The sequence below is a fragment of the Parasteatoda tepidariorum genome, chromosome 7 (genome assembly GCF_982258835.1).
Source record: "Parasteatoda tepidariorum strain Cologne lab strain chromosome 7, Ptep-v5.0, whole genome shotgun sequence".
Lineage (NCBI taxonomy): Eukaryota > Metazoa > Arthropoda > Arachnida > Araneae > Theridiidae > Parasteatoda > Parasteatoda tepidariorum.
The window spans coordinates 75254486-75266922 of record NC_141761.1 but is presented as its reverse complement, the minus strand read 5'-3'; the positions used below and the strand labels follow the sequence as shown (position 1 = coordinate 75266922).

At 27.4% G+C, this 12437-nt stretch overlaps 1 protein-coding gene across 2 annotated transcripts in view; it reads right to left on the bottom strand.

Annotated features, from left to right (window-relative positions):
- The window catches only part of LOC107449400 (lachesin-like), a 303582-nt gene that overhangs the window by 40669 nt on the left and 250476 nt on the right, over nt 1-12437 (bottom strand). For both annotated transcript variants that reach the window (XM_087168086.1, XM_087168085.1), the window contains one exon: nt 11223-11258. In XM_087168086.1, the coding sequence (XP_087024212.1) occupies nt 11223-11258 (36 nt within the window). The remainder of the gene's footprint in view (nt 1-11222; nt 11259-12437) is intronic.

Genomic DNA, 12437 nt, shown 5'->3' with positions numbered 1-12437 from the left:
ACCGATTGCTAATCGACGCATCTTTAAAATTAGATAATTCTCGTTTGCGAAGTATTTTGTTTAATTTGTGTTGGTCAAAGTCTAATAAATGGCTGGTCATGTAGTCTAATAAATGGTAAAAATACAATTATATGATAATTCTCGTTTGCGAAATATTTTGTTTAATTTGTGTTGGTCAAAGTCTAATAAATGGCTGGTCATGTAGTCTAATAAATGGTAAAAATACAATTATATGATTGTGAAAAGTATATTTTTTTAAAAGTATATTTTGTGTACAGTATATTTATTATTTTGTGAAAAGTATATTTTTTATTTTGTGATTGTGAATTCTATAAAAGTATATTTTTTATTTTGTGAAAAGTATATTTTGTGTACAGTATATTTTTTTAGGAAAATTTTTTTTAACTGCACTGAGGAATGCTTCCATAAAGTAATCTAAATTGTAATTTTAAAACTGCAACTTAGACTGTTGCAATTTAAAAAAAAAATCATTCTATCAATCAAATAAATAAAATCATCAAATCAATCATAATCAAATCAATCATCAAATCAATCATAAAATTAAAAATCAATTAGGTTGTAACGTTAAAGCATCACATTTTATTGCCATATATTATTGTATAATATAAAATAATATAATATAATATAATATAATATAATATAATATAATATAATATAATATAATATAATATAATATAATATAATATAATATAATATAATATAATATAATATAATATAATATAATATAATATATTATAATATAATATAATATAATATAATATAAAATAATATAATATATTATAATATAATATAATATATTACATTATATTGCATTAAATTAGGTAAAAAGTAAAATGCAAAGGAATTGCTATAACAACTTTGATTTAGAGCTTAATAAAATTATTAATGGAAATGCATCAAGTCTTATTAATTTGCAAAAAGTTAGCTGATAGAATCTTGTCAACTTTTTTATTATAACCTGATAAAATAAAAGAAAGGCTTTGAATAAATGATTGTACCACGTCAGTAACATTCATTTGCGGGAACTGCGAGAAACCTTGAACGTGCTTAAAGTAAATTACCCAATTACTAAAAAACATGACTTTTGTTCTTTTTGCCTTCACAGTAAGCAGTATAACAAGCTGTAATTGATTGAGACAACATCAAAAGATAAGCACATAGGCAGCATCTTATGCTTTTGAACTATTTTTCTTGTTAAAATGGCTCTTTTCTTAGCTCATCGTAAAAGAATTTTTGGTTACTTATTTATGACAGAAATAAATCAAACATTTAATTTTGTTGTATTTTTAAAATTCTTGCACTTGTTATAAAAATAAATTATACAGCTTAAAAAGAATACTTAAAAGGAATTTAGAGGAAGAAAAAGTTAAGAAAGAATAACATCAGTGCATTTATTATAGCATCAGTGCATATTTTACTGTGAACTCTCGCTACTACGATATCCGATACAACAATAACTCCCTCTATTACAATGATGTTTCGTGGTCCCTGTGAACTAGCATATGAATTAATGTTATCCACCTCTCAATATTGAGATATTTTCTGAAGCAATAAATCCCTGTAAAACTATTTTTTTTGAAAAAAATTTCATCCTTATTTTCTCCATTCTTATTGGTTTTCAAAAAATGAAAACAATCTTATTTTATCATATTTGCTATTTTTTTCGATCTTTTCTGACAAGAAAAGACTCACTGCTGATTATACACCTATCTTATTTCCTTTCCACAGTTAATGGCCCTTGCATTCAGATGTCAATACCCCATCACAGATGAACATAGATCACCCCACGAACTTCCATTCTTAGAATTAATTCCCTTATCTCTTAAGAAGTCACAACTGTAACATTCCTATCTGACTTCCTATCTAACCATAATTACTACTTTGCAAAATAATTTTTGTATAATGTATAAATAAATTTATAGTTAATATACATATAACATTAAAATTAAAAAAATCTTATTATGTCCCCAAAGTATGTAGATCTTCGATATAATAATGTTTAACAATATATTTATTTGGTCCCCAAAATATTGTTGTAGCTAGGTTTTACTATATCTGATTAAAAAATAAAAAAATGGATTCGGGAAAGACAATTACATACTTATATTCATAAGTTAGAGATTAATATTGAGGAAATTTTCTATTTTAAATTTAATACCTAATTATTTCTCTGTATTAAAATATTCTATAAAAGTGTAATTTATTATGATAAATATCTTATTTCCTAGTAAGTGATATCCCTCCAAACAACTTTTAAAAAGTAGGAAAAACCGCCAACTGCTAAGACTATTTGGAAAAAACAAAATACGAGTTGCTTTGTGATGAAAAAAATCTAGTAAATTACTTTTATAATAAACAAAAAGGTAGATGAAGGGTTAAGAAAGCAATTACTGTATCTAAGAATGCCAACCTCGGATTTAATTTTTAGGTCAAAAATCCCTCAAATAATTAATTTTTCGGATTAGCTTCTTGAAAATGCATGTTAGCTTGGTTTCTTTTTTTCCACTTTTTTCCAGTTTTTTTTTTCAGTTCCACTTTTATAATAACACCCATATAAGGAATTTAAAGAATGTTTTAATTTTTTGTTTAAGTTAATTAACAATTGTTTTTACCATTCATAAGGGAGCATACGTTTGTTTAATTAAAGTGTGTAGTCGAGAAGCTTATTTAATATAGTGAACTTTGATAATACCTATTTCATACTCATTACAGTTTGTAAAACAATATCTGTTTTTCCATCCATAAAAGCATATTCAAATCACTAATTGTTTAACGTTTTAATTAAGTTGTCATGAAAAGTTAATGAGGAACATCAAATACTTTGAGTATTGCCTATTCTGGTATGTTTGTTATTTAATTTTTATTAAACATCTTTTAATTTTCAGGAAAATCATATGTTTTGGGAGAGGCATTCATTCACATAATATTTATTTTACGATATCTTTTTATTCTAATAAATAATTTCGAAAACCACCCAAAAATCTCGCAAAATAAAACTGGTGATCAGTGTAAGAAATTTCTTGTTTTAAAAAATTAGAATTAGTTGTTTTCTTGCATGTAAAAATTAGAAATTATGAAAATTTCAAATAAACGCTCGTAATATGTAAAATTTATTTTGATGTAATTGAAATATCACTTAAAAATACTAGTGTAACTGAGGTATGAGGATGGATTTTATGATAAACGCAGAAAAATGTAAAAAGCAGGAGCCACTATTGTGAAGAGATAAGTACAAGTGTTCTCTAAAGAAGTCATCTCAAATGTTTTCGAAATCAAACCCAGTTCAATGTCGAGATTACGTTACTGTTTTTTGGCGTAAAAGTCGTACAATTCGTCATATTAGATTAACTGTATTACTCAACTGTGTTTCAGATAACAAAAAAATTCAGCAGAGCATCTTCCTAACCAATTTTGGTTTACTGTAGGGCAAGACGACACTGCACATCTGAGGACGGAAAATATGTTGTGTGGATGGTTAAAGGGCACTAATTGATGGAAAACGTTGGGTTTGGCAAGAGCCCCACGAAGCCATGAACTCGTCTTGCTTTGTTCGAAGTAAGCAAGCGTCTGGTGAAAGTATCATGACTTGTTACAGCTAGTATGAAAGAAATGTCCTAATATTTTTCGAATGTAAACCTAGAAATGGCAGGTCAAGTAAAAAAATTTTCAATGGTGACGCATACTTCAAAGATAGTAATACAATTGTACACCGTGAAAGAAACCTACAAAATCGGTACAGTGAACATAAATCTGACTTCTAACACTTTCTCTGGTTACCAAAAATCTCCATTTTAACCCAATGGAGAATGTTTGAGTCCTTGATGGAAATGCACATCTACCACAAATCTCTTCCTCCATCTAGTTTGCAGTATCTTAAAGTCTACCGATGCAAGGAATTTTTAGCCGTAAATACACTCCAGAAGCTTATAAAATGGAAGCTGTCGTGTATATGGGCTGATATCCGTGCCCAAATGAAGTTCAATAAAATATGTTTTTAAGGTTTATAATTCATCGGTATGAGTACTTTTATTTTTATTTTAAAAAAAGAGACACAAATCACGTTTACTAACATGATCAATGTAGTAAAATCATTACTGATAATACTGACGTTCAGTATTTTAGCAAATCATTAAAAAAATCGCATTTAGCTCCAAATTCCAAACCTAGTCTTATTGATTGCAGAAAAAAAATGAGCAGTTTGATTATAAACAGTTTAAGAATGTTTTAGTCTAATGATAGTTTTTTTTCCTTAAAAAAATAAACCAATTTTTGAGTTTTTTATTGGAAAAAATATAACTTTTTAAGAGACAGTTATCAATAAACTATATTTATTTCAATATAATGGAATATAGTAAATTACAGTGTACTTTAATTCAGTTAATAGTGGAATAGAAAGAACTGGATAATTATTATATAGATGAGTGCAGAGTGTTTTAAAATTACTCTATTAATCCAAGAACAATTATTCAGAGTGCATTTTCAGATGCAAAAAAATATAATTTCATATAAGACATAATACTAGCAATGAATATAAAACAAATAACTTTCGTCTTTGTCAATTTGTTACACTAATTTGTCTGATTTAATGATTTATTTTGATATTTAAGTTTAAGTTTAAAAATGTATACAAAGAAACACAACACTGCTTTTTTTTATTTCTTCCAATATGAAGTTTTTCTAGCCGACTGAATTTTATTAAAATTAAATTTGATAATTTACCTTCTTTCATGATAAACAACAATTGATATTAAAGTTCATATTTCAAATTGAATAGCTACTAGATCTCCTACTTCTGTAGAAACAATTGGATGAACAGAATTTGAAAAGGAGAAAAAAAATATTGCGGCAATACACACATCCGGGATTATAAATCATCTGCAGTCGTAAAAAGCACATAAAACAAAAACTCATTTTTTTAATCTTAAGCTTGGTCTTTTTTACATCTTCTTTCTCACTTTTAAAGAAATGATTTATTCAATCTAGTAAAGTGCTTCAAAAAGAAATTATTTCCATTCCTTTGTTCTGATTTTTCTTAAATTACTGAAATTGCATTGTTTTTTTTCTTAAAAAAAACTCTTAGTACTCTTATCGAAATAAAAAAGAGGTTTTATTCCATAAAAAAAAGATATTTTCTGTTATTTAACATTATAATGAAAAGGATATTTATAAGAGTTTACCATAACAATTTTATGGTTTTCAAAAACTAATCTACAGTGGACATTAAAAAAATGCCATTTCTTTATGACTGATTTCGAAAAAAAACTACGATAAATATCACATTTTTCTGTTTATATGAAATAACTATATTAATGAATTTTATTAGGTGCCAGTTTACAAATAATTGTTTTTTGCAAACTATAGCAATGTCTTGCACTGTTGCAAACTCATAAAATTTACCATTTTTTTTAAAATCAGAATTAAGGCTTTTTTTGAAATAAAAATATTATATTGTTCGGCAATTTTTCGAGATTTTTTTTTTCTTCGTGTAGGAACGACACATTTGGCATTGATACTTTGTTGTTTGTTTACTACCGAAACACTAACTTAGTTTAATACTAAAATACTATAACACTTTTTTTAATACATTATAAGTAAAAAAAGAAAGAACAATCAACATTTTTGAAGTTTTGTGTTAATTTAAGTTATGTAGTTTTCCGCCCATGAAAGTTCACAAGCTCTACTCATTTTTCAGCGAAAGTCTCAAATAAATATTTTTTTTCTTGTGGATTTTTTTTCTCTTGTTATGATTGGTATTTAACTACGTTATAAAATAATATTAGGTAAAGTTCATGAACTAGAACTTCTTCAAAAGCAATTATGGAGTAAAAATATAAATCCAGTCCTTCAGAGTAATAAGGTTTGTTATTCTTATATCGTTCTCTAACTTGAAAAAAGACTACAGTGAACTCTTGAGAGAAATAAACTAAAGTATCTTTAATAATTTTTCAAAATTTAAGCCTTCAAAGCAAAAGTCAATAGAATCAAATAAAAGAAACAAAATACATGGTTTTTTTAAAGCTAGAAAGAAAAGGATTAGATCATAATTATCAAGCTAAATTATTAATTTGTTATTTGTTAAGTTAAACTTCCAAGAAATATATTAATAATCTATTTAAAAATGGCATTAAAAAAGGAAAGGAAATAAGAAAATGCACTGATTTTTTTAATACGGGTATTATTTACTCCAATGTTATCTTTTGAATTTAAATTCGTCTATTCGCTTGATGAATTGGATTTGTGTTCAAAATTTAAAAGCTTAACTTAAAACAAAAAAGTACGGCAAATTAACAATATGTATTTTGTTTCTCAATAAAAAATTTAAAACGAACAGTGCGATCAACTGAACTACTGGGATTATGTTTGTTTTCCTTAGGACATGTAAATGAGCGAGCAAATCACATTAAATAATACTTAACTGTTCCAAAAAAGAAAAAAAAATGCTAAATTTTACAATTTATGAACGGATTCTTACTTAGTTTATAAAGATTTAAATTTATACTTATTTTAAGTATTTACGGAAATCTTTAGGAACCAATACTGAACTTTAAAAAATATTATTGACTCTGGATGTTTACTAAAACACTTAAATTATCTTCCTTTCTATCAAGTATACACCCATATCTCTTTACTCATTTATCGTAAAATAAAAAGAAATATTTTTTTTCTCCTCAACTGGAGGAAGAAAGCAAAACTCTATTATTGTCAGGGAAGTCTTATTAATAGTGAAAAAAAGTTAAGGTGAACAAGTAAACGCAAAAAGAGATAAAAACGTAAACATGCTTGGACGCCTATGTATCTAATGAAATATTCAAAAAGTGCATAAAACCCTTATTTCCTCGAAAAACCTAATAAAAATTGGATGTCCAACGTCTTACATCATTTACGATGTCTTTTCTCCCCTGTTTCCTTGCAAGTGGGCGCCGAGATTTCTTCAGACATTATCGATTTTTTTTCCTCGCACTGTGCAAAAAGACTAAATAAATAAATAAAAGAAAAAAGTAAAAAAAAGAACGAAATGAGTAATGCTCTTGAGAGGGGATATATGTGTGTATTAGAATTATATATGTGCATGGATATACTAAATGGAGACAATGAATATTTATGCAAAACCAATAAGTTAAAAAAAACAAAAATGAAGAAATTTTTTTTACATGCAACTAATTCTTTTATTTACATTACCAAACTGTTCAAATAATTAAATCTATAAATAATTACAACTAAATAAATAGAAAAAAAGAAATGAATTAAGTTAAGATATTGAAAAAGAAATTTATGTTTGGATCAAAATTATGTATGTGTCGAGTATACAAAATAGAGATAAGATATATTTCTATACCTCATAATAGATGAAAAAAAAGAGCAAGCAGAAATTCTTTTTGAAAATGACAGTGAGGAGCACAATGACAGTGAGGAGAATTTTTGTTGCATTTATGCAAATGCTTGATCATGCCTAGTCCGGGTATACAGATTGTAAATTTGATTTTTTTTAAAGTAATATTTCTAGTCCGTTGTCGAAATGTACAAAGATTAAAAACGTTTTTTTAAACGTGATGATATGCCCTAAATCCCTTAGAAGTTTGTTATATATAGTGTTTTTTTAACGTTTTTTTACTCAACATTTACGCGACCCCCTGTTCAGCATAATGATTTTGAACTTGAACATTTCGACAAAAAATAAACTAAAAATAACATTTAACAAATTTAGTTTGGAGAAACTGATTGCAAAGTTGAAACCAGTAATATGAAAGTATCTACGATCTGTTAAAAAACCCAGTGCAATCAAATAAGCTTTCCTTAGTGTAATTAACGCGTTTACATTAACCAATTATTGACCTCAGAATATTTTAAGCATAGTTGTAATAATGCGCGGCACGATTTCACCAAAATATTTATTAAACACAATTCTGACACTAATATACACTGGTTGACAAAATTAAGAGATGGAAAGCATTTTCGCACATTCATTCGCACATGCAAGATACCCGCACACCGCTCCATGTGTTTGACAATGGTTCCGTGAATGCCCAGAGGTACAGACAGGAGGTCCTAGAGACCTATGTGCGTCTTTTCAGGGGCGCTGTCGGCCCTGAGTTCATTTTTATGGACAACAATGCGTGACCACATAGGGCTCTCATGGTTGATGAGTAACTGGAAAGCGAGGGTATTCAACGGATTCCCTGACCTGAATCCTATTGAACATGCTTGGGATGCTCTTGGGAGAGCTATTGCGATGCCCCAACCTCCCCCCAGAACCATTCTGGAGTTAAAAATTGCTCTGGTGGAAGAATGGGTGACCCACCCATTCTTCCACAAGTCCTCCTTAATTCCCTTAATAACAGCATGCATACTCGTTGCGCATGCTGTCTGTCTATCAGGGGTGACCATACACTATACTAGAGGCAACACACACTGTACAAGCCTCACTTTTATCGTCATCTTTTATCCTTAAGTTCAGACTGCATTGGATTTATTGGCAATAGGTCTTGCCAGTGAATGGCACTTTCATTTTTGTTTTGCATACTTTATTATCATGAAATAAGCTATATCCATACTAAATTTCATTTATTTATATTAGGTATTTTTTGAGATATTTAAGAAAATGTCTTCCATCTCTTAATTTTGCCCACCAGTGTATATAAATCAATTTTTGAACAGCACAATTTTTAGGATAAACGTTAGCTCCATTTAATTATTAGTTAATAATTCTCTCATTTGCAGAACTACTGAAATATAGTTTTGTTGCCTAATTCTTGAAGGAAACAATAACATCAATTGAAGGGATGCACCTAGAGCCACAAAAAAACCAGTTGTATGTACCGTATTGATTAATTCCTAAAAACTAAACGACATATTTATGTTATGAGATACTTTGTCGACATCGAAATCTTTATAAATCATGTTGAAATTAACAAACAATCCGGATAAACGATCATTATAATGCGCGTACCTCGATAATTTATAAGATAAGCAGATTTCAAAAGTCATACTTAATCACGATGAGGCTTAATAGTTATTAGAAGTTGCGTGCTTAATAGTGCAATTTACGATCCATAGTATTGAGGAGATTTAAAGAAATTGATCCAAACTATCAAAGAGACACCAAAGATTAGTGCCTTTGCCTAATTCTCAAAGAAAACCCTACCATTAATATAAGGGGTCCACATAGAGCTAAAATGACCTGCTTCCTACAGTCTACTGGGCAATCATAGGAGAGGATCTTAACGGAACAGTAGTTAATTACTGCGAACAAAACGAAATAGTTCCATTATCGTTTCTAGACCATTCATCTTTCTGGAAACAGCAGTTACAATCGTACATTATGGGATTAGTGATAAACCTAAGGAAATTCTGATTAAGATTTATTTTGCTCTAAATGTAAACCATAAGACATGAGATCACCTAATTTATTTCTTTGGTAAAGAATATTTTTCTAATCCCTTTATATTATGAAAACTGATTAAAATAAATAAGTGGAAAGAAAAATGAGACATAGTTCTAATGTAAAAGAAATATTAAAATAATTTTTCTTGACTGATCTATAAAACTTGGTACTATGGACATGATTTTCTATCTAAGATTCTCTAGTTGGTATGTTATATTCACTGATTAAAATAAATAATCAAATAGAAAAATGAGACACAGTTCAATTATAAATGAGTAATTAAAAAAAATTCTGGACTTATCTATAAAATTCGTACTGGAAACGTGATTCTCTATTGTTATAATTTTATGTCTCGTAAAAAAACTTAACAAATCTACTCACTAAATTTAAACTCTTAATAGTCGCATTTGAAGAAAACGGTCTTAAAAGTATCTACATATTTATTCAAAAAAAATATGTAAAAATAAGTGTCGACATAGTATATGTATCCCTTTTGAACTTTTGGGTTGATTTTAGAGTTAATATTTGATATTTGTTTACATCCAGTTTAAAATAAACTATCTTTAAATATACTACAAATCTGGTAATGTTGTGTAAATTGAGAAATGGACATGAATTCGGGCATAAAAATATGTGTCTTAGTCTCTTTGGCGCTTAACTTTTGAACACTCCAGCCCAGAAATTTCATGAAAGCAAGAAGTTGAGGCCAAAACTTCACGCCCTCATTTTGACGGTACGAGAAAGAACTGGTAAAAGTTATAAAATTTTAAGTTAACTGTTTAAGAGCATAAATAATTTAAAAGATTACAAAAAAAGCCTATTAATTCAGGAATAATTGAAAATCTTCAGATGAATTGAATGAAAACAACTGCATCTTTTTTTGTAAAAAATAATTAATTTAATGGTGAAAGTTGTAAGGCAAAAAAAGAGTTCTCACCAAAACCTTGAATGGTAATAAGATTCAGCTGAGATAAAATTTAGGACCGAAGATCATGAGACATTGCCAGCTCATTTTGAAAAATATTATGCAACCTTGATTGAAAAAAAAAATCCTTATGAACCAAGAATCAACCTTACAATTGGCTTTTGCCATGTTTATAAAGCTAAATGCACTTAAAAGTTGTGCCATGCATATTGAGCAACGCAGTCTCAAAACAAATTGTTTTTCCTGCCTGGTCTATTTAATATTTCTGGTCCATATTATACGAGGGTATTAAAATATATAATATGTAATAGTGGGTTCCAGGGTGTTGAAATATATTAATTCAAAATACATTAGAAACCTTAAATAATTTCCTGATCACGAAATAAACAAGAAAAACGGATATTGAATGGATAATAGTAATTTTGAGTGCAACAGAAAATTCCAGCAAATTTTTCTCATTAAGGTAAAAATGGTCACTAATGTGGTTTAAATAAATTATAGGTAGAAATATTTTAAGTTTTTTAAACATTTGGTTGTGATGTGTACACTATTGATAGTAATTTTTTATTGTGAGAGTCACAGTTCAAACTGAAAGTACAATAGCATAAAGAAAATACATATTAATTAATTTAAGATACTCGAATAAAATCAGCAACTCAATGAATAAAATTACGTATGAATGTCATACGTGGAAATTTGAAAAAAAATTCTATTAAAAAGTGACGGAAAACAAAGTATATTTATTAACTAAATGCACAATTTTTAATATTTTATCAAAGTTTTCATTAGTCAATTTTTAAGCACAATCAGTTAGCGATTACCCTGATTGTCTCAAATTTACCCAGACATATTTTAATCGGTTATTAACATCAGTATTTCAATAAAAAATCTTACTTTTATTTGCTCTAGAATCTTCTGATTGAGACATATCTGAAAAATAATTAAAGAATATAATAAATTAAATAAATTAATAATCGTTATTAATTACTTAAATTTTATGTTTACCATTTCTTAAATAATTAATACTTTTAATCTGCTTATTTTTATAATTGCTGCCTGTTTTATAAGCTATTAAAAAGAAGTTCATATATTGATCACAATTCCAATATTATAGCTTTTTAAAATAAAATATACGATTCTTAAAAAAAAAAAGCGAAACAAAAGTTAATGCACAATTTTCTTTCAAATTTGTACCTGATTTATTAAGCTCTTGAAACATAAAACGCTATTTAAAAAATAATGAAATATCTCTTGAATTTATTCTATTACTTGGGTAATCCCATTACTCAAGTAAATATAGTTACTACTTAAGCTTTTCTCATAATCGATTGATGGAATATAAATCACACTAAATTATCTGTAGAATATCATTAAATTCTACTTTTTTTTCACTTTTACTATAACTCTTGCCACATTAATTTATATAATTACCAAGAATCATGTTACAATTTCATGTAACTATGATTTTTAATATATAATTATCGTTAACGTTACATAATATTACACTTGTTATCAACGTTATAATGCCAACATTATTAAAGTAAATATAGTAACTATCAGTGTAATATTCTCTGAATATATTTTTATTCTTAATTGTTTAGATAATTGAATCCTCTCTTAAACATAGTTTTCCTTTACTCAATTTTTTATTGCTCATTTATTTATTCATTTGTTAAATTACTTCACTTTCTTCTACGACATTTATTTATATAATTAACAAAATTTTCCCTTTATTGTTATAATTAACATTAACGTTATATAATATTACACTTGTCCTCAACGTTGTAATATTATACATATCAGCATTATTAAAGTAAATACCTTCACTATTAGTGCAACATTCTCTGAATATTTTGATTTCTAATTGCGTTATTGATTCCATCCTTTGCAATACATAGTTTTCTTTCACTTAAACTTTCAGTATTTATTTATTTATTCAGAAAAATTTTAATACGCTTGCTGTAACATGATTATAATAAAGAACATAAAGGAACGAAAAATTTCGAATGGTACGAAGAATACCATTCGAAGAATACCATGTGCAATAGTTAAATATTAAATCTTCTAAATGTAATGATAATGCTAGTCTCGAATGCTGTGTTGGTTTTA